This window comes from Myxine glutinosa, chromosome 8 (genome assembly GCF_964187855.1).
Source record: "Myxine glutinosa chromosome 8, kmMyxGlut1.1, whole genome shotgun sequence".
In the NCBI taxonomy this organism is placed as follows: domain Eukaryota; kingdom Metazoa; phylum Chordata; class Myxini; order Myxiniformes; family Myxinidae; genus Myxine; species Myxine glutinosa.
The window spans coordinates 63,606,576-63,633,401 of NC_136268.1; the positions used below are offsets into that span (position 1 = coordinate 63,606,576).

Sequence of the window (26,826 nt, forward strand, 5' to 3'; positions counted from 1 at the left end):
TGACAGGTGAGAAAGGAAGCACACCTGGAATGGTAGAGCGTGAGTGGGAATGCACGCTGGAGTTGGTGGTGAGGCACGTGGTTGGGTGTGCGAATGAGAGCACACCTGTGATTGTCACAGAGGAGGTGACAGAGGAGGGGGCGCGAAGAGGTGTGTTGGTGAGGTGTGCGACCAACGAATGTGTGCCAAAGTGTTCGGTGGTCAGGTGTGTGACCAAGGCTGAGAGTGGAATGAGGGTACCTGGGTGTGTAAGGAAAGGTACGAGGAGCATGGGCACGGCTGGATGTGTGAGCAAGGAACGGGCTGCGGGGTGTAAGCGTCCAGGTGAAGCATCGACGGTAACCGGTTTAGAGGTTAGGTAGACTTTTAGCCGAAGCGGGCCCTCGGTGCGTGCTGGGCCTCGCGTGGAACGGCCGCGTCCGTGCTCCACTAGGCGGAGCGGGCAGCCCGATAGAAAGGGTCGTCATGGCGACCACTTTTTGTTGAGGCATTCCGGCAGGTCGAGATCGAGCCATGGGATGGCTCCGTGCCGAGATGGTGCGTGGGATCTCGGCCCGGGTAAACCTCCTTCCCTGCACCGAATGCGGGACGTATCCAGCCGCTGGCACAGAACAACCCGCATTCATGGCTTGGCTTTACGAAGCCGGGCTTTGGACGGGAATTGGCGCACCGAGAGGCATTAGTGAGTAGACTGGGTGATGAGGTTAGTGTTTTGGCCCCGAAATTAGAGAAAAACAAAATTTGATGATTGGCAAGGGATTGGCAGTAGTGATTGGCAGATGATGAGTAGTGATTGGCAAATTTTTAATTTGTTGAAATTTGATGTGCCAAATTGGTAGGGGGAGATGCCCGATGTGGTGGGATGGCAACCCTGTCATCCCTCACTAAAGTGGGGCAAAGGAGCTATAGTTTATGGGGTGTATGGCAGTGAAAACTAGCCTGGGTGGGTTAGGTTATATGTGTGTAGGGCCCTAGAAGATGACATTAGGTAACGTTAAGTTTAGTTAGTGACTGATACCTGTAGGGGGGACGCAGGTAGATTAGTGTGGTTGATAATGACGAGGGAGCGCAATAGTTTAAAGGGACGACTGGGAAGCGCAAGTTTCAGAAGGGAGTAGTTAGCTGAGATGATGCCGTGTGTGTGAGAATTGAACAGGTGTGATTGCACAGGTGTGCAACTGGACAGGTGTGTGGAACAGTGTATGAGTAGTGAGTGTGTGGATCAGCGCGAATGCGCTTGGGGAGAGAAGGGTGCAGGTGGCACCAGGTGTGAGAGCACAGGTGTGCAAGTACAGGTGTGTGGAGAGAGTTGGAGTAAGTGGTACGGAGTGGTGTGCATGGTGCGAAGGAGTGGATGGGGGAAGAGTGGACCCCTTTCACGAGTACCCGGGGCGGGTAGTGTAAGTGTTAGGTAGAGGGTATAGGTAAATTGTGGTTGGATATTGGCATTTGTGGTGCGATTGCAGAATGGTATTGTGGATGGGTGCATTAGTGTTGTGGAAATGGCTGGGCGTGTAGCCTGTTAGTGTGTGTAGTTGGTTGGGCACTCCACCACTGTGAGGATGTCGGCCAGGTGAGGCCGCAGGTGGGCTCTGGGAGCCGGTAGTTGTGAGTGGGTGCCTGAGGATCCCGGGTGTGGATCGGGTAGCCCAGTGCCAGAGAGGGCACCGAGTGGGGAGAGCGCCAGAGGGCCTTCCCCAGGTAGTTAGGTTAGGGTGAGGAGCAGGTAAGCTCGGAGGCAACTGCAGTGGTGGAGGTGTGCAGGTGGGTAGACCCGCTGGGGGAGGTACACGCCACAGCCCAGAAATTGTGCGAGGGCACCGGGAGATGAATCGGGGGAGTGAGACCCCAAATTGAAAAGCACCACAGTTTGGCCAATGGGAATTGGTTTTTAGAACCCATAGTGTAAGAGGGCCAATGGTTTGGCCGGAGAAAGACCCCGGGTAGTGTAAAGTTGTTAAAGTCATTTAGGAAATAGTTAGGATTGATGAACCTGTCGCACCATACGCAGCCACTTACCTGTGGTGATGATGATGACTCCACACCTGTGTTTTCTTTGTTTTGTTGCAGGAAATGAGAATTGCTGTGAGGATTTGTGAGACGCATCACGACGTGGATGAGACATTGGGGTGATTCCATCTCTCCCTCCCTAGGAGGGACTGATGATGAATTGGTAATGGCAAATTTTGATGTTCAGTTGGAGATGGCAAATTTTGATGAGAGTTGAAAATGGCGAATTTGATTGGTTAGGAGGGAGAGAAGACGAATTTGGTTTATGGGAGGAATGGGGAAGACAGTAGGGATGTTTGTTGATTTGTAAAGTAGATGTTTATGGGTAGTGTTGTGTTTTGTGGATACAGTAAGGGGTAAGGGAGGGGCCATGTAGGTTACCTGGTGAGGGGGGGGGGCGTACGGTAGGAACGTACCTGTCTCACCTGGTTCCCATGTGCCCCCAGTGTGCATTACCTTGCATTGCGTGCACTTTTGCGCCCTTACCACCTTACTCACTTGTCTGCTTCTTTTGTCTCCCACCTCCGAGGATCTGGCTTTGGGGTAGAGAGAGAGGAGAGAGAGGTGCTGGCTTCGCAGTTGTGGGCCTGCACTTTCGCTGTTTGCTGCCTGGATCGATACACCATATGGACCGCAATGTTTGTGGCCACCCACCATGGACCGCAGTTCTTTTGCGGCCGAGCACCACCCATGGATGGACCTATGGGTCAACGTGGCACCTATGCCATACAAGGTGAACCACTAACAGTTGGCCCCCTGACGGCCACAATAAAGAAATGGACGCGGTTGGCGCCTTTCTTTATTTTTCTAAGGAAGTAAGAAGGCCAAGTGCACCACACGAAGGCAAGACCAGCGGCAGAACATCGGCCGGCTGCGACACCACACAATGATCACTAAACACTTTATTGGTGCACCGGATGGTGCTGACTGTGTGATGGGGTGGTGCTTTTCGTGCTGGGAAAGGGTGCTCTGCACGTTATTAAAGGCCGTAGGCCACAGAGCACTCGTGGGTTGGTGTATCGATGCTGGCATGCGTGCTCTCTCTATGCATAACATCTGCATGTGTCCCTCCAAAAACAGGTCCTGGATCGTAGTGTAAATATCAGCGTAGTCTTGTAAATAATGCTCCCTACCGGCTGTATGTTTAGTTTGCGAATTCTTTCCGGATTCGGTTATCCTGTGGGTGTGTTTCTGAGAGGAGAAGGGTGCAACGTCGCAAGGGGACATATTTACTCATTTGTGAATATCTGTAAAACTGTCGCACTCAGGGTAGAGTTAATAGTAGAGGGAACTACATCTGAGTGCCACACTAAAATAGGTAAAAATTTATCGGGTCGGGACGCCCCGAGGGTAGAGAAGGGTGCAATGTTGCGAATATGGAATTTGGCCTCCATATCCGCTTGTAAATATTCCCTTATTTCCCCAATACTCCCCAACTATCCCCAATCCCCCATTCCCTAGTCCCATTGTCTGTAAACAACACTCTGTAGAACCGACCTTCCCCTTTTTCCCCCATTAAATGTCGTGCCCAGGTCCACCGCATCTCACGTAGACAACTTTCGGACATCTTGCTAGTTATTCTTAGTCTATGTCAGTTAAGGACTCGTTTCCATTAATTCTGACTCTTCGTTGCACCAGAATGTGATTATATGGCACCAGTAGTGAGTTTAGGACCTTCCCATACCTTCTCCCATCTTCTTCCCCAAACAACAACAACTACAACAACAGAGGGGCGCGGTGCGGGGAGTGTGCGTCCTCACACCGGCTCGGTTAGCCGCCATGACCATGCGCTCCGACGGGGTTACCACGAAGGGGCTCCTTGTCAGCCCCTCGTCAAGGGCGGAGCCGGTAACCCCCCCGCACGCACCCAATGAGAAGTAACGTGCCGATTCCATCTGGGGCGGAGCTAACGAGCCGAGGGCGTGTCACTCCCCGCCGGATATACGCGGCGACTTACCGGATGTGAGGTCAGATGCGCCTGAACTACGGAGAGCAGAGGAAGCCACCGCCACCCCCAGCGCGACGATACCTCCCCGCATCTTTGGACCGGACCGAACCGGGTCGATTCTGCCCTGAGCCCAGGTGCACCTGGAGCCATCGATTCTGCCTTTCCTTGCCATCAATCCCCGTGTGAGTCAGCCTTTTGTCCCGTTTATCTGTCGTCTGTTGGGGTTAATATAAGAGTGTGTCTAAGTGCCTGTCTTTCTATGATGTCCCTCTTGTAGTTGTAATCTAACCTTCCGCCCTAATATAACCTCCTCCGGAGGTCTTGAGAACTGAACCCTTGGTGTCGTGTCATTTGAAACCCAGCCGTGTGTCCTTTTCCTTCATTGACCTAGCGTAGCGCGACTCGGCAACGTTCGAGTATAATCGGGTAACTTGTGCAGGCGCGGTCATACCAAACCGCTCGGTGAACCAACATCCACCACCGCGTCTGTAACAATATATATATACACACACACACACACACACACACACACACACACACACACACACACACACACACACACACACACACACACACACACACACACACTGGACATGCCGGTGTTTAGCACGATATTTCTGGCAGCCATGTTGGAGTATGTAAGTTTGACAAACCTGGTGTTTAGTCCCGCCTTCCAGGAAGTCGCATTGCAGCAGTAGGTGTGACTGTTTTGCGATTAACTGCAAAAACTATAAAACCGGGGCAAAATAACTCTGTCTAAGCTTCCAAAAGTGAGTTGTGATTATTCATAATTTATATGATTATTCGTATTTAGCCGTTATGAGCTTGATTTGAATGATTTATTCAGTGAGGCAATTCAGCCCGTCCGTAATTCTGGTCGGATTAACCTATCCGTAATTCTGGTCGGATTAACCTATCCGTAATTCTGGTTGGATTAACCAGTCCATAATTCTGGTCAAATTAACCTGTCCATTAGGATGGGTACTTTGCCAGTGATTTTAATTGTTGTAAATGACAGCTGTACGGAGAAAATGAAGTATGATGATCAGCAATTCTCTTTTGTGAGGCTTCCGTGATAGATTTGATTTTGTTTTACTGTAAAATGCACGATACTGCTTCTTGTATATTTTTTACCTTCACCACCGAAGGTGGATGGAGGTTATGTTTTCACCCCTGTCTGTTTGGTACATATGATGAAAATTGAAAATTTACGTAATATGTTGGTCAGTCTGTCTCGTTTGTTTCCTATGAATGTCTGTGAGTGCGATAACTCGCGAATGTTTTCAGTTATCTTCGCCAAACTTTACCCAAGGTTTCCGAAGGAAAAAAAAGTCAGGCTGTCTATGTTATTTGACTACACATTTGAAAGGTCAAGGTGACAGTGATGTCATTTGCATAAAACAGATATGACCAAAAGTGTTTGCACTAAGTGATGTTAAACTTGACACAAATGAGTTGAAAAACATGACCTAGAAATGGATAATGAGAAAGATATCGTCAAAATGACAATGTTCAAAGATCGATGTTCTCTGGATTTTCATCATACCTGTCAAACTACCGCCTCTGACACCTTTGTTTGTTTGTTTGTTGGTCTGTTGTGAACGAGATATCTCAAAAAGTTATGGGCGGATTCGGACGAAATTTGGCAGAGATGTAGCGTATGTGACAAGGATGCAACTATTCGATTTTCGGGAAGATCCGAATCCGGGTACGAGATTTTAAAAAATCAAGTGATTCTTCATCATTTAGAGATGGGGCCAAAAACTATATATATAGCACGATATTTCGAAAGGTTGTGGACTGAGTGACAACATTAGGTGGATGAGTTGATGAGATGACCAGAACAAGCAGATTCGATTTAGGTTCATATCCAGATCTGGCCTATTGGTGGAATACAAAAAAAACAAACTGTTCAGCCTGGTGTAGGTATGCGCGCTACCAAGTTCTGTTCTCGTTTATTTATGAAAGGAAATTGATAAAATCTCAGGGAGAGAAAACATGTAAAACTTCCAACAAAGCTTATTTCCTGACTCGTGGCATTTGTGCAAATCACTGTCATGGTGAAACAATGCCTTGGCGTAATATGTGGATGAATGCATACAGGATTGGAACCATAAACCCACATAAGGCTACAGATTGTTTACTCTTCGCTCATCACTTTACATAAGAATACTGTAACAATGTGACCTCCAGAGTCTGTTGTGAAAAGATGAGGTATTGGAAGAAAAGACAATTGACTCCCAAATGAAGCAATCACATAATTATTTAAGCCGAGTGAACTTTGAAAGAAATGAGATGCTTATCTGCATGGATTGGATGAAATATATTTTTAATACTTGCAGCGTCATGGCCCAAACACAGAAGGTGTCATAATGTAACTCCTTGAAGACTTCAGCATACAGAACAACTACACACATGGTTCAATACCTTACCTTCCTATGATGTCTTCAAGTGCTTAGTTGTACATGCTCAGAGTAAAAGGGCTCATTCACTTTAATCTCCATTGATTAAAACTTGAGATAACTTTTTACACTTGCTTGTGACCTATCCTGACATTCCACAATCAATGAAACTCACTAATGCTCTACTGTTTTGCCTTTAAAATTTTTTTTTTATACATGTGCTAAGGCTCGTAATAGAGCCGACACACACCGCACACACGACACATGGACATGCTGCGAGACAAACACTTAACACAGCCACTAAGCTTGGGGGAAGTACCGTCACTACCGTCACTTCCCGGGATACTCTGGGCACCAGCGACGTCATAACCATGGCGCTGCTTTTCCCACTGTACTCAGCGGGGCATTTCCTCCCTCCCTCCCCCTACCCCCTGCCCCACCTCGCCCCCCCCCCCCCACCCTTCCTCAGGAATTTTGGTCGAATTAACCTGTCTGGAATTCTGGTCGAATTAACCCTTCCATAATTCCGGTTGGATTAACCCGTCCGTAATTCTGGTTGAATTAACCCGTCCGCAATTCCGGTTGAATTAACCGTCCGCAGTTCGTCCGCAGTTCCGGTTGAATTAACCCGTCCGCAATTCAGGTTGGATTAACCCATCCGTAATTCCGGTTGAATTAACCCGTCCGTAATTCCGGTTGGATTAACCCGTCCGTAATTCCGGTTGGATTAACCCGTCCGCAATTCCGGTTGAATTAACCCGTCCGTAATTCTGGTTGAATTAACCCGTCCGTAATTCCGGGCGAATTAACCTGTCCATAATTATGGGCGAATTGACCCGTCTAATTCCGGTCGATTAACCCATCCGTAATTTCAGTTGGATTATCCTATCCGTAATGGCGGTCGAATTATCCTGTCCGTAAGCATGGGTACTTCGCCTCCTTTTTTGCACAACAAAGTATTTTCCCTTAAAAAACAAAACGTGTTCTAAACGACTTTGATTTATAAAATAAAGTAAAAGGTTTGAGGGTTGCACCATCTGTTGGCTCTTTCTTAAAAGAGCTATTTATATTCGTTATACTTTAAAAAATACAACTCAAAAGAAAAAGAAAAACATCGTCTACAAGCAGATTCCACCCTTCAGGTTTATCATCAGATTAAATTTATGACCTCCACCTTGTTTGTCTGAGTTCTACATCTTTCAAATGGTGAGGCTCGTACTACCAAGAAAAGGAAGGTGTGGCTATCGATTCTGCACTCTCGTCTATAGTAGCAAAGCTCTTCATGGAAGATTTTGAGTGATCAGCCGTCTAGGCTCCATTTCAACCTAAGCTCTGGCTATGTTATGTAGATGACATCTTTGTTGTATGGCAACAAGAAAAGAGATCTCAATACTTTTCTTCAGCACTGCAACATTAAGTGCACCATGGAAGTTGAGCAACGGACAGGCGATTTATTTTCTTGACATCATCATCACTGAGTCTCCTAGTGCAAACCCTCTCGCTTGGATATACAGGAAGCCAACTCACATAGACCGCTGCTTCAACTGCCTTTTCGTCATCCTTCAACTATCCAGTCCGTGAGCAGCACTCTTATTCGTCGTGTTTACACTACGAGCAACAAGTATAACCTGCATTGCGAACTTCACCAAATCATGACTGCCCTTAAATTCAACAGTTATTGTGCCTCAATATCATCACGAAACCACCAAAACCTCGTGATCCAACACCAGAAACTAGAGCATGTGTTATTCTCCCCTTCATTGGATGGACATCACACCACATTCAGTGCATTCTCAAGACTGACAACATAGCAGTACGCCATTGCTCGACACACAAGCTTGAATTTATTCTTCACATGCATGAGGACAAAAGACCTAACCACCATCCAGGTGTTTACCACATCCCTTGTGAATGCGGTGACGTTTACATTGATGAAACTGGCAGGACTTTCACCACGAGACTGAAAGAACTAAAAGCACATGATAGACGAGGCGAATGGGAAAAATCATCAATGGTAAATCATGCATGACAATGGACCATGATGAGCACAACCACTCTGGCCAATCAGCAAAACACAGTGAACAGCCAATCATCACTCTACAATAACTGGCTAATGTGGATGTCTTATAAACTCTGTATCCCATTTGTTCCAGTTATTTCCTCCTGTTGATGGGCAGAGCATGCTGCCTGAAATGGCAAGGCCTTACTTTTTATTTTGCTTTAGAGTTATAATTTTAAGCGATAACGTAAATAGCTCTTTTAAGAGCCAACACATGGTATAAACTGCAAACCTTTCCATGATCTTTCCTGGGAAAACCCCATTTCCAAGCTGACCTCCAAAGCCAGTCACCCACTGGGCATTCTCCGTCGTGCGAAGTCCCTACTTGGCACTACTGAGCTACTCACCACTTACAAAGCTTTCATCCGCAGTTTGGAGTACTGCTCTCCCCTCTGTGCTGGTGCTCCTGCCTCACACCTCGGTCGGCTACACGCTGTAGAAACCAAGGCTTTTACAATCATTGAGCTACTCACCACTTGAGGCATCTCCTGTGACAAAGCTGATCCTATCACTCGCTCACTGCAAGCAGGTCGGTCTTTCTGTCTTCTATCGTCTCCTCTCATGCCTAGTTCCCCCTGCTCTGTCTGTGCTTTGTCCCCCAAGTATTTTTTCAGGACGCACCAGATCTGCCAGCAACCCTCTTCTGGTGAAACTGCCAAAATCAAGACTCTCTGCTCACCTTCACTCTTTCATTCCTCTTTTTTTTCACCTCTGGAATAAACCCCCACGCTCTCTTCAATCAACCCCCCCTCCATGTCTTCAAAACAGCTCATATATTCACCACCATTTCAAATATTCCCCATCCAAAACCTTGCTCTTTTCTACTGCCATTAATCTACCACAAATCCACCTCCTTTAAATTCAGTTTTCTTTCCTGAAAGTCCCTGTAGTGTCCATCTTGTTTATCCCATGTACCCCACCCCAGCCCTCTCCCTTGCACAGCTCTGCTGATGTCCCTATTCTCTACTGTTGTTGTGCTTCCCTCTCTCTCCCCCTCTTGTCTCACGCGCCCTTTATTATATGTTATATGTGTTAGCTCTTACACGATCCTCGATTTGGTTAAAAATAAAATAATATATAGACTGTATGTATGTATATGTATGTATGTATATGTATGTATGTATATGTATGTATATGTATATGTATATGTATGTATATGTATGTATGTATATGTATGTATGTATATGTATGTATGTATATGTATGTATGTATATGTATGTATGTATGTATGTATATGTATGTATTGTTGCGAATATGGAATTTGGCCTCCATATCCGCTTGTAAATATTCCCCTATTTTCTCCAATACTCCCCAACTTTCCCCAATCCCCCATTCCCTAGTCCCATTGCATGTAAATAACAATCAGTAGAGCCGACCTTCCCCTTATTCCCCCATTAAATGTCGTGCCCAGGTCCACCGCACCACACGTAGACAACTTTCGGACATCTTCCTAGTTATTCTTAATCTATGTCAGTTAAGGCCTCGTTTCCATTAATTATGACTCTTCGTTGCACCAGAATGTGATTATATGGCATCAGTAGTGAGTTTAGGACCTTTCCCATACCTCCTTCCATCTTCTTCCCCAACAATTACAACAACAACAGAGGAGATGGCGGCGGAGCGGGGGAGGATGCGTCCTCACACCGGCTCGATTAGCTCCAGACCATGCGCTCCACGGGGTTACCACGAAGGGGCTCCTTGTCAGCTCCTCGTCAAGGGCGGAGCCTGGTAAACCCCCCGCACGCACCCAATGAGAAGCAACGTGCCGATTCCACGAGGCGGAGCTAACGAGCCGAGGGCGTGTCACTCCCCGCCGGATATACGCGGCCACGCGCCGGATGTGACGAGAGATGCGCACCCAGCTTGGAGAAGGAAAGCCACCTGCGAGCGCTGAGTCAGATGCGCCTCAGCTTGGAGAAAGAACGTCGCCTTCCGAGCGCTGTGACCTCCCTGCATCTCTGGACCGGACCGAGTCGATTCTGCCTTGAGCCAAGAGTGCACCTGGAGCCATCGCTACCCGCCTTTCCTAGCCATCAAACCCCCGTGTGAGTCAGCCGTTGTCCCGTGTGTCTGTCGTCTGTCCGGGGTTAATATAAGATTGTGTCTAAGTGCTTGTCTTTCTATGCTGTCCCTCTTGTAGTTGTAATCTAACCTTCCGCCTTAATATAACCTCCTCCGGAGGTCTTGAGAACTGAACCCCTGGTGTCGTATTGTGGTATTGTAATCCAGCCGGGTGTCTTCTTTTTCTTATTGAGCCAGCGTAGCGCGACTAGTCAACGTTCGGGCACAATCGGGTAACTTGTGCAGACGTGGTCATACCAATAAACCGCTCGGTAAATAACATCCAAGCCACGTCTGTAACAATTGGTGTCGAGGAGTGGAATTCGAACCCGGGACTAAATTTATTAGGCCCAAATTGGTAACAAGTAGAATCGATTCGGAGCGCGTTTCCCGCGCGAAATTATAACGGCGAAATTTGAATTTGTTTTACGAAAATAAAATAAAAAACCGAATTTTGAAAGTCGCGCTATGGCGGATCAAGACGGCTGGGGTCCGGTAGGGGAGAGTGAAGCAGGGTCGGTCCAGGACCAAATTGAGGGACATGAGGGACATGAGGAGAGCGAAACAGCGAGGGTAGCAGGCACGCAAAATGGCGCCTCGCAAGAGCGCGCGGTAGCCGAGCCCGCTGTATCACCGGGCTTTAACATGCAGCCGATTGACATACAGGCCCTCATTGCGCAGCTACAGGCAGCTGTACAGATGAGTATGGGGAGCCAGATTGAGCGATTGGGTGAGCGGTTGGGGAACCGGATGGATGCTCAGAGTGAGCAAATGAGGGTTGATAGTGGGCGAATGGAGGGCCAAATGGGGGTAATGGGAAACCAAATGGGGGTAATGAGGGACGAAGCGAGGGGTACCAGTGAGAAGTTAGACAATAATTTTGAGGGGTTAGACAACGGGATAAAAGAAGTGAAAAATGGGTTAACGGGGGTAGAAAACAGAATGGCCGCTCAAGAGAATCAAATGGAAGGGATGCAAAAGGGGTTAGAGGGGGTAGAAAATAGAATGGCTGCCCAGGAGAATCAGATAGAGGGAGTGAAAAATGGGTTAGAGGGGTTAGAAAACAGTATGGAAGGCAAATTGAGGGACATGAGGGACCAAGCGGAAAGGGAAGTTAAACAAATGGAGCAGCAGATAGAGGGGGTCAGAATGGGGGTAGAAACCAAACTGGATGCTCACAGGGAGGAAATGGAGCAGATGAGGGTGGCATCTGGGCAGGAGATGCAAGTGATGGGAGAGGAGATCAGAAGAGGAGTGAGTGAGGAGGTCGGAGGAGTGCGCGAGGAGGTGAGGCACTGTGAGGAGCACATGGAAAAGGAGGTGAGAAAGGGGACTGTAAAGTTACAAGGGGGCATAGAGGACCTGACGCAGGAGGTGGAGCAGCTGACGGTGGGACAGACGGAGTTAGTGGAGCAGGTTCAAAGGAACACTGCGGTATTAGGAGGTTTAAAAGCGACACAAAACGACATAAAAAACGACTTGATAGCGACAAAGAGGGAATGTCAGATGGTACGTGAGGGACTGACAACGAGGTTGGACGAGGTGATAGAGGTAATGGAGACGAAGGACCGGCAGGTGAGGACGCACCTGGAAACGGTCAAGGTAGCCTTAGAGGATGAGCTTGAGGAGACGTACCGGGGAATAAAAGAGGTGAAGCACAAATTAGAAGAAGTGGAAGAAGGGATGAGCGAAATTAAGAAGCGACGGAGAGGGGATAAGAAAGAGATAAAAGAGGAGATAAAAGAATTGGTCCAAAGTCTGTGTTTGGATCGTGATGATGTGCTCATTAACCGGATGAGGGATTCGCAGGTGATGGAGGAGAAGCGAAGAGGAAGAGGACCCGGTGTAAGTGGTGACCAATATGGTCGTGCGTATGATGCGCCAGGTGATTTAAGAGGCTTGGGGGTCGAGATAGACCCGGGTGTTCGTGAGAGGCCGTTGGTGAAGTGTGCGACAGGTCTGGTGTGCGAAAGAGGAGGTGTGCGAGAAAGTCCGACTCTGGGGTGTGTGAGGAAAAAGTGCGTGCCAAGGAGTGAGGGTGCTGGCGAGAGTGAGTCGGTCGTAGCGTGTGTGCGAGGGAGCACATGGAAGCGCGGGGTGGTGAGTGTTACAGAGGGTGTGACGGGAGAGTGTGCGCAAGAGTGTGCGCGAGAAAGGTGTGTGACGGACAGGTGCATGAGGAAAGAGTGCGCTGTCAGAAGTAAGGAAGAGTGTCCACCTGTGGTGAGTGTTACAGAGGGTGTAACGGGAGAGTGTGCGCGAGAAAGGTGTGTGACGGACAGGTGCATGAGGAAAGAGTGCGCTGTCAGAAGTAAGGAAGAGTGTCCACCTGTGGTGAGGGTTACAGAGGGTGTAACGGGAGAGTGTGCGCGAGAAAGGTGTGTGACGGGCAGGTGCACGAGGAAAGAGTGCGCTGTCAAGAGTAAGGGTGAGTGCGCTGTCAGGAATGGAGGTGAAAGTAGTGAGAGTGACATGGAGCGTGAGTTAGTTGTGACAGGTGAGCGAGGATGTACACCTGGGATGAAAGGATGCACACCTGGAATGGTAGAGCGTGAGTGGGAATGCACGCTGGAGTTGGTGGTGAGGCACGTGGTTGGGTGTGCGAATGAGGGCACACCTGTGATTGTCACAGAGGAGGTGACCGAGGAGGGGGCGCGAAGCGGTGTATTGGTGAGGTGTGCGAGCAACGAATGTGTGCCAAAGTGTTCGGTGGTCAGGTGTGTGACCAAGGCTGTGAGTGGAATGGGTGTACCTGGGTGTGTAAGGAAAGGTACGAGGAGCATGGGCACGGCTGGATGTGTGAGCAAGGAACGGGCTGCGGGGTGTAAGAATCCAGGTGAAACATCGACGTTAGACGGGGTAGAGTTTAGAACGACTTATAGCCGAATCAGGCCCTCGGTGCGTGCCGGGCTTCGCGTGCCGCGAGAACCAGCGGGGATCCGAACCACGGCGGTTTCGAAAGAACCGCCGTGCGCGATCCACGCTGGGCCTCGCGTGGAACGGCCGCGTCCGGGCTCCACTAGGCGGAGCGGGCAGCTCGATAGGAAGGGTCGTCATGGCGACCACTTTCTATTGAGACGTGCCGGCAGGTCGAGATCGGGACATTGGATGGCTCCACGCCGAAGTGGTGCGTGGGATCTCGGCCCGGGTAAGCCCCCGTCCCTGCCCCGAGTGCGGGACGTATCCAGCCGCTGGCACAAAACGACCCGCATTCATTGCTCGGCTGTACGAAGCCGGGCTGTAGATGTGAATTGGCGCACCGAGAGGATGTAATAAGTAGACGGGTAATGGTGATAGTGATAGTAGTGATTTGATACAAAATTTAGAAAAGTGAATAGAATTGGCAGTAAATAGAAAATTTTTGAATTGTTGGATTTGGACGAGCGAAATTGGTAGTGAGAGACCCCCGATGTGGTGGGATGGCAAATCCACCATCCCTCACAGAAAGGGGGGCAAAGGAGCTATAGTTTATGGGGTGTATGGCAGTGAAAACTAGCCCGGGTGGGTTAGGATATTGTGTGTAGGGATCTAGAAGATGACATTAGGTAACGTTAAGTTTAGTTAGTGACTGATACCTGTAGTAGGGACGCAGGTAGATTAGTGTGGATGATAATGACGTGGGAGCGCAATAGTTTAAAGGGACGACTGGGAAGCGCAAGTTTCAGAAGGGAGTAGTTAGCTGAGATGATGCTGTGTGTGTGAGGATTGAACAGGTGTAATTGCACAGGTGTGCAACTGGACAGGTGTGATTGCACAGGTGTGCAACTGGACAGGTGTGATTGCACAGGTGTGCAACTGGACAGGTGTGTGGAGCAGTGTGTGAGTAATGAGTGTTGTGGATCAGCGCGAATGCGCTTGGGGAGAGAAGGGTGCAGGTGGCACCAGGTGTGAGAGCACAGGTGTGCAGGTACAGGTGTGTGGAGAGAGTTGGAGTAAGTGGTACGGAGTGGTGTGCATGGTGCGAAGGTGTGGATGGGGGAAGAGTGGACCCCTTTCACGAGTACCCGGGGCGGGTAGTGTAAGTGTTAGGTAGAGGGTATAGGTAAATTGTAGTTGGATATTGGCATCTGTGGTGCGGTTGCAGAATGGTGTTGTGGATGGGTGCATTAGTGTTGTGGAAATGGCTGGGCGTGTAGCCTGTTAGTGTGTGTAGTTGGTTGGGCACTCCACCACTGTGAGGATGTCGGCCAGGTGAGGCCGCAGGTGGGCTCTGGGAGCCGGTAGAGTTGTGGATGGGGCCCGAGGATCCGGAGGACGGACCCGGGTAGCCCAGTGCCAGAGAGGGCACCGAGTGGGGAGAGTGCCAGAGGGCCTTCCCCAGGTAGTTAGGTTAGGGCAAGGAGCAGGTAAGCTCGGAGGCAACGGCAGTGGTGGAGGTGTGCAGGTGGGTAGACCCGCTGGGAGAGGTACACGCCACAGCCCAGAAATTGTGCGAGGGCACCGGGAGATGAATCGGGGGAGTGAGACCCCAAATTGAAGAGCACCACAGTTTGGCCAATGGGAATTGGTTTTTAGAACCCATAGTGTAAGAGGGCCAATGGTTTGGCCGGAGAAAGACCCCGGGTAGTGTAAAGTTGTTAAAGTCATTTAGGAGATAGTTAGGATTGATGAACCTGTCGCACCATACGCAGCCACTTACCTGTGGTGATGATGATGACTCCACACCTGTGTTTTCTTTGTTTTGTTGCAGGAAATGAGATTGCTGTGGATTTGTGAGATGCATCACGACGTGGATGAGACATTGGGGTGATTCCATCTCTCCCTCCCTAGGAGGGACTGATGATGAATTGGTAATGGCAAATTTTGATGTGCAGTTGGAGATGGCAAATTTTGATGAGAGTTGAAAATGGCAAATTTGATTGGTTAGGAGGGAGAGAAGACGAATTTGGTTTATGGGAGGAACGGGGAAGACAGTAGGGATGTTTGTTGATTTGTAAAGTAGATGTTTATGAGTAGTGTTGTGTTTTGTGGATGCAGTAAGGGGTAAGGGAGGGGCCATGTAGGTTACCTGGTGGGGGGGGGGGCGTACGATAGGAACGTACCTGTCTCACCTGGTTCCCATGTGCCCCCAGTGTGCATCACCTTACATTGCGTGCACTTTTGCGCCCTTACCACCTTACTCACTTGTTTCTTCTTTTGTCTCCCACCTCCGAGGATCTGGCTTTGGGGTAGAGAGAGAGGAGAGAGAGGTGCTGGCTGCGCAGTTGTGGGCCTGCACTTTCGCTGTTTGCTGCCGGGATCGATACACCATATGGACCGCAATGTTTGTGGCCACCCACAATGGACCGCAGTTCGTTTGCGGCCAAGCACCACCCGGGGATGGACCTATGGGTCAACGTGGCACCTATGCCATACAGGTGAACCACTTTTAGTTAACACCAAGTGCACCACAAGAAGAGCAAGAGACACCTGCAGGGTTAGGGGTTGTCGAATTTATTTTTATTCCAATGAACAATGGTGACTGCACCGATTGGTGGTGGGGTGGTGCTTTTGATGCTGGGAAAGGGTGCTCTGCACGTTATTAAAGGCCGTCGGCCACAGAGCACTCGTGGGTTGGTGTATCGATGCTGGCAAGCGCGCTCTCTCTATGCATAACATCTGCATGTGTTCCTCCAAAGACAGGTCCTGGATCGTAGTGTAAATAGCAGCGTAGTCTTGTAAATAATGCTCCCTACCGGCTGTATGTTTAGTTTGAGAATTCTTTCCGGATTCGGTTATCCTGTGGGTGTGTTTCTGTGAGGAGAAGGGTGCAACGTCGCAGGGGGACATATTTACTCATTTGTGAATATCTGTAAAACTGTCGCACTCAGGGTAGAGTTAATAGTAGAGGGAACTACATTGCGTGCCACACTAAAGTAGGTAAAAATTTATCGGGTCGGGACGCCCCGAGGGTAGAGAAGGGTGCAATGTTGCGAATATGGAATTTGGCCTCCATATCCGCTTGTAAATATTCCCCTATTTTCTCCAATACTCCCCAACTTTCCCCAATCCCCCATTCCCTAGTCCCATTGCATGTAAATAACAATCAGTAGAGCCGACCTTCCCCTTATTCCCCCATTAAATGTCGTGCCCAGGTCCACCGCACCACACGTAGACAACTTTCGGACATCTTCCTAGTTATTCTTAATCTATGTCAGTTAAGGCCTCGTTTCCATTAATTATGACTCTTCGTTGCACCAGAATGTGATTATATGGCATCAGTAGTGAGTTTAGGACCTTTCCCATACCTCCTTCCATCTTCTTCCCCAACAATTACAACAACAACAGAGGAGATGGCGGCGGAGCGGGGGAGGATGCGTCCTCACACCGGCTCGATTAGCTCCAGACCATGCGCTCCACGGGGTTACCACGAAGGGGCTCCTTGTCAGCTCCTCGTCAAGGGCGGAGCCTGGTAAACCCCCCGCACGCACCCAATGAGAAGCAACGTGCCGATTCCACGAGGCGGAGCTAACGAGCCGAGGGCGTGTCACTCCCCGCCGGATATACGCGGCCACGCGCCGGATGTGACGAGAGATGCGCACCCAGCTTGGAGAAGGAAAGCCACCTGCGAGCGCTGAGTCAGATGCGCCTCAGCTTGGAGAAAGAACGTCGCCTTCCGAGCGCTGTGACCTCCCTGCATCTCTGGACCGGACCGAGTCGATTCTGCCTTGAGCCAAGAGTGCACCTGGAGCCATCGCTACCCGCCTTTCCTAGCCATCAAACCCCCGTGTGAGTCAGCCGTTGTCCCGTGTGTCTGTCGTCTGTCCGGGGTTAATATAAGATTGTGTCTAAGTGCTTGTCTTTCTATGCTGTCCCTCTTGTAGTTGTAATCTACCCTTCCGCCTTAATATAACCTCCTCCGGAGGTCTTGAGAACTGAACCCCTGGTGTCGTATTGTGTTATTGTAATCCAGCCGGGTGTCTTCTTTTTCTTATTGAGCCAGCGTAGCGCGACTAGTCAACGTTCGGGCACAATCGGGTAACTTGTGCAGACGTGGTCATACCAATAAACCGCTCGGTAAATAACATCCAAGCCACGTCTGTAACAGTATGTATATGTATGTATGTATATGTATGTATGTATATGTATGTATATGTATGTATGTATGTATGTATGTATGTGTGTGTGTGTGTGTGTGTGTGTGTGTGTGTGTGTGTGTGTGTGTGTGTGTGTGTGTGTGTGTGCGTGCGTGCGTGCGTGCGTGCGTGTGTGTGTGTGTATGTGTATATATATGTATGTATACATACATACATACTAGCTTGACTCGGCTCACCAAGCGTCGTTACTGAGGAATTGGCTTATTTTAGCTGAGGATAATGACTGTACCTGAGTTGCTGTGTTGTCATGATTTACACCAATCATAATACCAACAATTATTTTGCACAAATGGATTTGTTGTGTTTGTGATACTTCATTTTTATAGGCAATTTTGGTTGAAGATTTAGGTTGAATGTTTTTTTTCAAAAAGAACCCCTCAGCACATACATAGGGGAGGGGTAGGTGCAGACTGGAAATTTGGAACGATTACACCTCACCACCAAGTAATTCAAAACACCTCACCACCAAGTAATTCAAAACACCTCACCACCAAGTAATTCAAAACACCTCACCACCAAGTAATTCAAAACACCTCACCACCAAGTAATTTAAAACACCTCACCACCAAGTAATTCAAAACACCTCACCACCAAGTAATTTAAAACACCTCACAGCCATAAAACACGTAATAAAAACACCTCACCACCAAGTAATTTAAAACACCTCACCACCAAGTAATTTAAAACACCTCACCACCAAGTAATTTAAAACACCTCACCACCAAGTAATTCAAAACACCTCACCACCAAGTAATTTAAAACACCTCACAGCCATAAAACGCGTAATAAAAACACCTCACCACCACGAAATTAAAAACACCTCACCATCACGAAATTGAAAACACCTCACAGCCATAAAACACGTAATAAAACACCTCACAGCCATAAAACACGTTATAAAAACACCTCACAGCCATAAAACACGTTATAAAAACACCTCACAGCCATAAAACAATTAATAAAAACACCTGACAGCCACGAAATTAAAAACACCTCACCACCACGTCATTTAAACACACGTCACCCCCACGTAATTATAAATACCTCACCACCACGTAATTCAAAACACCTCACCACCATGTCATTTAAACACACGTCACCCCCACGTAATTATAAATACCTCACCACCACGTAATTCAAAACACCTCACCACCATGTCATTTAAACACACGTCACCCCCACGTAATTATAAATACCTCACCACCACGTAATTCAAAACACCTCACCACCATGTCATTTAAACACACGTCACCCCCACGTAATTATAAATACCTCACCACCACGTAATTCAAAACACCTCACCACCATGTCATTTAAACACACGTCACCCCCACGTAATTATAAATACCTCACCACCACGTAATTCAAAACACCTCACCACCATGTCATTTAAACACACGTCACCCCCACGTAATTATAAATACCTCACCACCACGTAATTCAAAACACCTCACCACCATGTCATTTAAACACACGTCACCCCCACGTAATTATAAATACCTCACCACCACGTAATTCAAAACACCTCACCACCATGTCATTTAAACACACGTCACCCCCACGTAATTATAAATACCTCACCACCACGTAATTCAAAACACCTCACCACCATGTCATTTAAAAACACCTCACCACCACGTCATTTAAAAACACCTCACCACCACATCATTTAAAAACACCTCACCACCATGTCATTTAAAAACACCTCACCACCACATAATTCAAAATCCTCACCACCACGTGATTCAAAACCACCACAACGTTATTAAAAACACTTCACAACCACAGAAACAAAAGTTTGAGGGAGTCGTTTTAAGTGACAACACAGACACTGCCCAGATGTGTAGATATATAGATAAATGACTGTACCCGAGTTGCCGTTTTGTCATGGTTTAAACCAATCATAATTCAAACAATTATTTTGCACAAATGTATTTGTAATATACGTGATATCACATTTTATAAACAATTGAAGTTGAAAAAAAAAAATTCCCCAAAAAAAAAAAAAAAAATTGGAAATTTTTTCAAAACAAATACCCTTAGGACATACCGACGGGAGAGATATGTGCATACCAGAAGTTTGGTACGATTTCACAAAAGTTTGAGAAAGTAGTTCAGTGACAAGACAACACAACACAGGACAACACAGGACAACACAGGACAGACGCTGCGCAGATATATATATATATATATATATATAGATATACATATATATATATGTATATATATATTATTATTATTATTATTATTATTATTATTATTACTAGGGCATGCCCGTACTATATATATGCCCGTACTATATATCTATCTAAAATTATATCCCCCCCCTCTATTTACATGAAATGGTTTGGTCCATTCGCAACGCCAAAGCGAACGGCGAACGGCTTGCGAGTACAGTGACAATCCCCCCCCTCTATTTACATGAAATGGTTTCGTCCATTCGCAACGACCACAGAACCCCCCCCTCTATTTACATGGAATGGTTTGGTCCATTCGCAACGCCGGCACACGCGATCGTTCGCTGCTCTCTGATTGGTTGAATCGTTTTTTGGACATAGCTCGGTAAGTAATTGTCCGATTAATATGAAACCTTGAAAAGGCACATCCTCGGGTCCCCAGCAATATACCTGGCAAGTTAAAAGTATATCGGACCCGTGGTTGTCGAGAAACAGCGGTCACAGACAAACAGACGTACAAACGTACAGACAGAGATTACTGGAATTATAGATAGATTATTGTTTTTTTACTTTATTATTATTCCACCATGGAAATCTTTAAACAGCATTTAACTTTGATTTACTCCATCTGGCCTTTTTGCTACTCTCCCCTACCTGTTCTTTCTTCCACACAGACGTGGCTCTCTGCTCAGTACAGCAATATTTGTATATGCTGCAACATCACCCATAAATGGCTACTTTGGGGGAAGCCTGTATGCTCGGCAAGGAGGTAAGGATATTGAATGTTTTTTTATTTGCTCTACTTTAAGTTTTATTTTGCATCGAATCTTTTTTTTTTTCTTTTTTTTTCCACTTTCTATGTTGTTTCAACTGAAGTTGCTCTCTACCTTCAGAGTTGGTGCAATGTGTTTACTGTTTTAGGCCGCCTATGGATCAAGCAGATGTTTATCGGAGCATTTCTGGTGCCATCATTGGTTTGCGGAGTGGCTTTCTTCATCAACTTCATTGCCATTTATTACCAAGCTTCCAGAGCCATCCCTTTTGGCACGATGGTAGGCAGCTTTGAAGAGGCCAAAGCAGTGCTTTATTTGAAGTGTTGGAGCATGGAGAGTTGGTTAAAAAAAAATTAAGGACAAGCTATTAAGAAGCTCATCAAATGTCTCCATAATTTACTTTTATATGAGCCAAACATGCAACTGAAAAATACAAATCCAATACAGCTAAACACTCGTATCTACCCAATCATGTGAAAATTCCCATTGTATGTTTTATGGTCAAGAAATAGGATGCATCTTTGTGTGGACTTGTTTAGCATTCGTATCTGAACCTTTGGCTTTTGATGCGGGGTCCCCCCTGGTAAAAATCCATATTATTATCTGTATTTGTCTATTGTCTACCAACGTCATTTACATTTTTGAAAAAGTACAGTCTAATGGGATGGTGCAGTGGTAGTGCACTCATTGGTTATGTTCTTGACACCACTTTCAACTATTGGACTGGTGCTTTGCAGGCAGGGCATTAAAAATGCCCTGTTTATCTGATTGGACATATAAATATGGGGACACTTGTACTGGCATTCATTGCTGGCAGTGTAATATCCCACGTACTTTCAACGAAGAGTAAGTGAACTGTTACGAGTATGCTGTCCAAATTCAAAATTTCCGACCGATAGAACTGCATCCATGGCATAGCCATGCTGAGCAATGATACAACCAGCAGCCAGGTGCTGCACACAAATTTATAGATGTAAAAGTTCACTGATTCCTACAAACTTCTCTCTTTTATACATGTGCTGACGACGTCACCGAAGGCATGATGTTTTCTGATTGTTTGTTCTTCTGTGCGTTCGTGATAGGTTTTCGGTACTGCGATAAGTTGAGAATGGCTGGTGATCTCAGTCAAACTTGGTACAAGTATGTCTAGTCATGGTAAATGATGTAATGATCAAGGGATTCAATTATGGGGTCAAAGGTCAGATGTCCCGTTAGGTAAAAATTCTGTTATTGTGCTAACTTGTAAACCAGTGATGGGATTTTGACCAGATTTGTTACAAGTACAGGTGTTAAAAAAATAAGTGGACTCTGTACAGCCTGGTATTCTGTTGTTTTTAATGCTATACCCTTCTCTCTCGCAGGTTATGGTTGTGGTAGTATGTCATTTCTAACAAGTAGTCAGTAGGACCCGACGTCAACTATGGTGTTCACAGTGGAACTAAAAGTGAAAATCGTGACTTTGTGATTTGAGACAAAATCCTACGTGCAAGTGCACTGATGATACTGTCAACATAGCAGTACACCCGTAATTGACCTTCCAATGGGAGTATTCAGCGGTTTGTGGAACACTTCCAAGCACATGGAAGAGTGAAAAATCAAAATAAAGGCAACGGTGGCCGCCCACCAAGTGTTACCAAGGACCAAGGGAACATTGATGTTGAGAGATTCTGCTATCGAAAGTCCCACTAAATCTCAGGATGCCTCATCTGTCTCAGCCTCATCTGTGTCGCGCATTCTCACTTCTGAACGCAAGCTCTACCCCTACATCATATCATAAACTAACTGAATGACATAGCAAGCAGAGCAACAACGTGTGATTGGTTCAGTGACTGAATGCAAAGGTACCCAAATTGGATCAACTCCTTGTGGTTCAGTGATGAAGCACACTTCCATTTGAATGGGCTCTCAACAATCACAACAACATCTTCAGGACTGAGCCTCCTGAGGAGGTGTCTGAGATGTCTATCAAGGGCCCCCAAGTCCACTTGCTTCTGTGCATTGAATGTCAGATAGGATATGCTGGGACCGTATTAGTTCAAGGATGCCAATGTTAAGACGAGGAGAGTCTGGTGAGCGGTACCACAAGGTCTTGCGCTGATTCACACTGATCTCACTCAACTACTGTCTCCAAACCAACTCAGACTTCATGCTGGACGGTGCCCCCACCACCACTGCAGGTGAAACCATCGACTTGCTCCACCATCTGTTTGGAAACTGTGTCATCAGCCTGGGCACAGCGCATGACTGGGCACCCCACAGCCTGGATTTCAATCCATTAGATTTTTTGCTCACCTGGAACGAATCTTTAGCTTACCGGGAACGAAAAAAATCGAGGTCTAAGGGGGTTTACCGGGGGCAAAGTGGATCCAGGTTTGACCCCCCAAAATAGGAATTTGCTTTTTCCTCAAACTATTTTGATGAAACTTGACCATAACCTTCATCATCCATGCTGTACCTTCATCACCCCCCTTCATCATCCCCCTTCATCACCCACCTTCATGGGGGGGGGGGGGGGGGGGGGAGTTTCCCCCAAAAATAGGTATTTTTTTGTTTGTTTGTTTAAAGTTTTATGATTATGTTCGTATGATTCTACATGCTGCCCTGTCTTCTCGCAACCATTGAAATTGGTTTAAAATACCCTTAGTCGGTGCAGTATACTGTTTATTCTACCAGGTGAGCGCCAGGGGTATTGCCCCTATGTTTATACCATCAAACGTTCAAATAGGCCACTTTTTTGAAACACCCTGTATATATTGTGATGAAAAGATGTACTGATTAGATTTTGGCATCAAAGGTTAGAGGTCATGTCAGGTAAAAATGTGATACTTGAGAACAGCTGAAGGGATTTAAATCAAACTTGGTGAAAGTATGAATAATGATGTAATAATTTGGGCAGCGGCATATCGTTCAACGTCGCGACGTCAATAAGTGCCTTTCTAGTTTAAGCGATTCTTCACCATTGAGAGATAGGGCCAAAAATGATGGATTGATTCGGAGGGATGGATTCGGATGAAACTTTGTGGACAGGTTGGGTGTGTGACGAGGACTAATTGATTGGATTTTATTGAGGACCTGGATCTGGATCCTATCAAAAATTTATAAGGGATTCTTCACCATTTAGAGATGGGGCCAAAAACGATATATAGCACGATATCACAAAGTTGTGGACAAGTTGTGACTGCTTGGTGGGTGAGTTGGGTAGGTGAGAAGAACAAGTTGATTCCATTTTGGTTCAGGTCCGGATCTAGATCCAGCCTATCAGTGGGATACAAAACGTAAACTGTTCAGCCTGGCAGAGGTTTGTGCTGTACCGAGTGCCATTGTAGTTGTGCATGGTTTCATGCTGGTATACTTAAGATATACTGTAGAATTAATAGACTGTTTAGGATTTTACAATTTTTTTTTTTTTTTTTTTTTTTTTTTTGTATACAAGATCGAGGCTCGTGAAAGAGCGAACATTAATCACACAGAAAGACAAACAGACACATACAACAAATAACATCGGGAGCGGTAGACAAGATGGGGAGAGAGGGGGAAGGACACAAACACAACATTTGAGAGCAGGGACCGAGAGACATGGAGACATCGAGAGATCTGAGAGAGGGCGAGGGCTTTGGGGGGGGGGGGGGCGTGGGAAGGGGGCAGTGGGAGAGGTATAAACATATGGACACTGCCAGGACTTCCAGGAAGGAAGTTGGAATTTCAAACAAGGTGGATCTGGGGTGAATTAGTGGGGGTAGAAAAGATCAAGGTTTTGGATGGGGGAAGATAAGAGATGGTGGTGAACAGCTGTTTTAAAGACCTGTTTACTGTAAAGACCTGTAAAGTTTTAAAAACAGCTGTTTAAAGAGTGCGGGAGGAGTGGGATTGAAGGGAGTGTGGGAGTTTGTTCCAGAGGCGGGAGAAAAGAGGAATGAAAGAGTGAAGGTGAGCAGAGAGCCGAGATTTCGGCAGTTTAACCATCAGAGGGTTGCTGGCAGATTTTGTGCGACCTGTAGGAATATTTGGGGGACAGAGCACAGAGAGAGCTGGGGGAGCAAGGCCGGAGAGGAGTCGGTAGAAGACAGAAAGACCACCTACCTGCCTGCGGTGAGTGAGTGAAAGGCCCTCAGAGATAGCTTCATCGCGGGAGATTCCAATGATTTTGAAAGCTTTGGATTCAACAGCGTGAAGCCGAGCAAGGTGTGAGGCAGGAGCACCAGCCCATAGGGGAGAACAGTATTCCATTGAGCTGCGGATGAAAGCCTTGTATGTGGTGAGGAGCTCAGATGTGCCGAGGAAGGACTTCGCACGACGGAGGATGCCCAGTCGGCGACTGGCTTTGGAGGCCAGCTTGGAAATGTGGTTTTCCCAAGAAAGATCATGGCAGATAGTGAGACCCAAAAGCTTGAGCGACAGAACTTCTTGGAGAGGATTGTTGAGAAAGTAGATGGGAGGGTTGTCCAGTCGATCTTTTCGGAGAGACATAGTAAGAGAGTGAGATTTGTCAGGATTGAAAGACATGTTCCACTTGTTTGACCAGTCTGTGATTTTGTCCAGGTCTTCAGAGAGTGAGGAGGCTGCAGACTGCGGATCTGAGGGAAGAGGAATGGAGCGGCAGAGAGTGGAGTCATCAGCAAAGAGATAGAGAGGATTTTCCAGAGAGTCGGAGAGATCATTGATAAAGACCAGAAAAAGCACTGGGCCCAGCACACTGCCTTGGGGAACTCCAGCCTGAACAGGAAGGGGAGATGAGAGAAATCCATTCAGGGCCACACGTTGACTACGACCAGAGAGGAAGTCCGCAAGCCATGCATGGAGATTTCCATGGATACCATAGGAGGAGAGTTTGGTGAGCAGAGCTGGGTGCCAGACCGTATCGAAGGCACGTGATATGTCAAGGGAGACAGCTCTGATTTCCTGTTTGGCATTGAGGACCTCCATCCATTGTTGAGACAGCAGAAGCAGCATGTCCAGAGTAGAGTGACCTGGTCTGAAACCAAATTGATGATCAGAGATCAAGCCATTGGAGAAGAGGAAAGATTTCATATCCGAAGCAATGATGGATTCCATGACTTTGCTGATAATTGGGAGCAGGCTGATTGGTCTGTAGTTGCAAGGATCTGTTTTTGCACCTTTTTTGTGTAAAGCGGTAATGTTAGCTGATTTCCAGGATGCTGGCAGATGACCTTGAGCAAAAGATAGGGTGAAAAGAACAGAGAGAGGGTGAGACCGAGCGGCAGAGCAGGATTTTAGGACCCGTGGGCTGATGCCGTCTGGTCCAGTTGCAGAATCAGAGTCGAGGTTTGACAAAAACTCCTCCACCTTGTCAGGACAGAAGGACACAGAGTCCAGGAGCAGTTGGGTTCGACTGGGAAAGGTGGGAACAGAGAGATATGGGTTTGGGACTAAGGATTTTGAGGCAAACACAGAGTTGAGGCATTCGGCTTTGTCACGTGCGATGTCAACTGTGTGGCCATTTGAGGTAAGGGAGGGGATGGAGGGGGAACAAACACCAGAAACGGATTTGACCAGACGCCACCAGGATTTGGAGGAAGGAGACAGGTTTGAGAGTTCATTCTTGAGTGAGGAGAGATAGTGCTTCCTGGCACTCCTGAGGGTAGACACACACTTGTTCCGAGCTTGGTGGAAGGAACTGAGATTGCCTTCAGTTGGATTAGCCTTCCAAGAGGCAAAGGCAAGTTGTTTCAGGGCAACTGCCTCACCACAAGATTCAGTGTACCATGGACGGGAGGAAGGGTAAGACAACTGAAGGCGAGATGGGATAAATCTGTGCATGAGAGAGATCAGTTTGCTTTGGAAGAATTCCCAGGAAGAATTGATGTCAGAGGCAGTGGAGATGGGAGACCAATCCAGACGATTGATGGCTGCTTGAAGACCGTCCCAGTCGGCCTGAGTGAAATGCCAGACTCGTCGACGCTGAGGAGGCTCTCTGAGAATGGCCAGAGAGATGTCCACTTTGACAAGCACATGATCAGAAGAACCGATTGGAGCAGAAGAAGAGCAGCAGACATTAGCAGGGAAGTTTGTCATAACCAAGTCTAGAAGAGAAGATACTCCATTGGCTGAGATCCGGGTCGGGAAATTGACAGATTGTGTCAATCCCAGTGAGTCGTTCAACATATCTTGAACAATGTTTGACGAGGTGAGACAGTAGCTGTGGTTTTCAAGTAAAATGTGGAAAGTGTTAATGTTGGAAGATTTTGTTTTGTTAGAAAATAGAGGAGCGAAGTCATGGAATTCATCCTTACTGCTGTTGACGTCTGTCTTCGTTTCAAAGGGTCTGATCTCTGAATTTAAGTTTGGATGTTGTCTGTTAA

At 47.1% G+C, this 26,826-nt stretch overlaps 1 protein-coding gene across 2 annotated transcripts in view; it reads left to right on the forward strand.

Moving 5' to 3' along the window:
• Positions 1 to 26,826, forward strand: part of TM9SF3 (transmembrane 9 superfamily member 3) — a 124,843-nt gene that overhangs the window by 57,920 nt on the left and 40,097 nt on the right. For both annotated transcript variants that reach the window (XM_068124571.2, XM_078783339.1), the window contains exons 8-9: positions 20,408 to 20,502; positions 20,655 to 20,785. In XM_068124571.2, the coding sequence (XP_067980672.1) occupies positions 20,408 to 20,502; positions 20,655 to 20,785 (226 nt within the window). The remainder of the gene's footprint in view (positions 1 to 20,407; positions 20,503 to 20,654; positions 20,786 to 26,826) is intronic.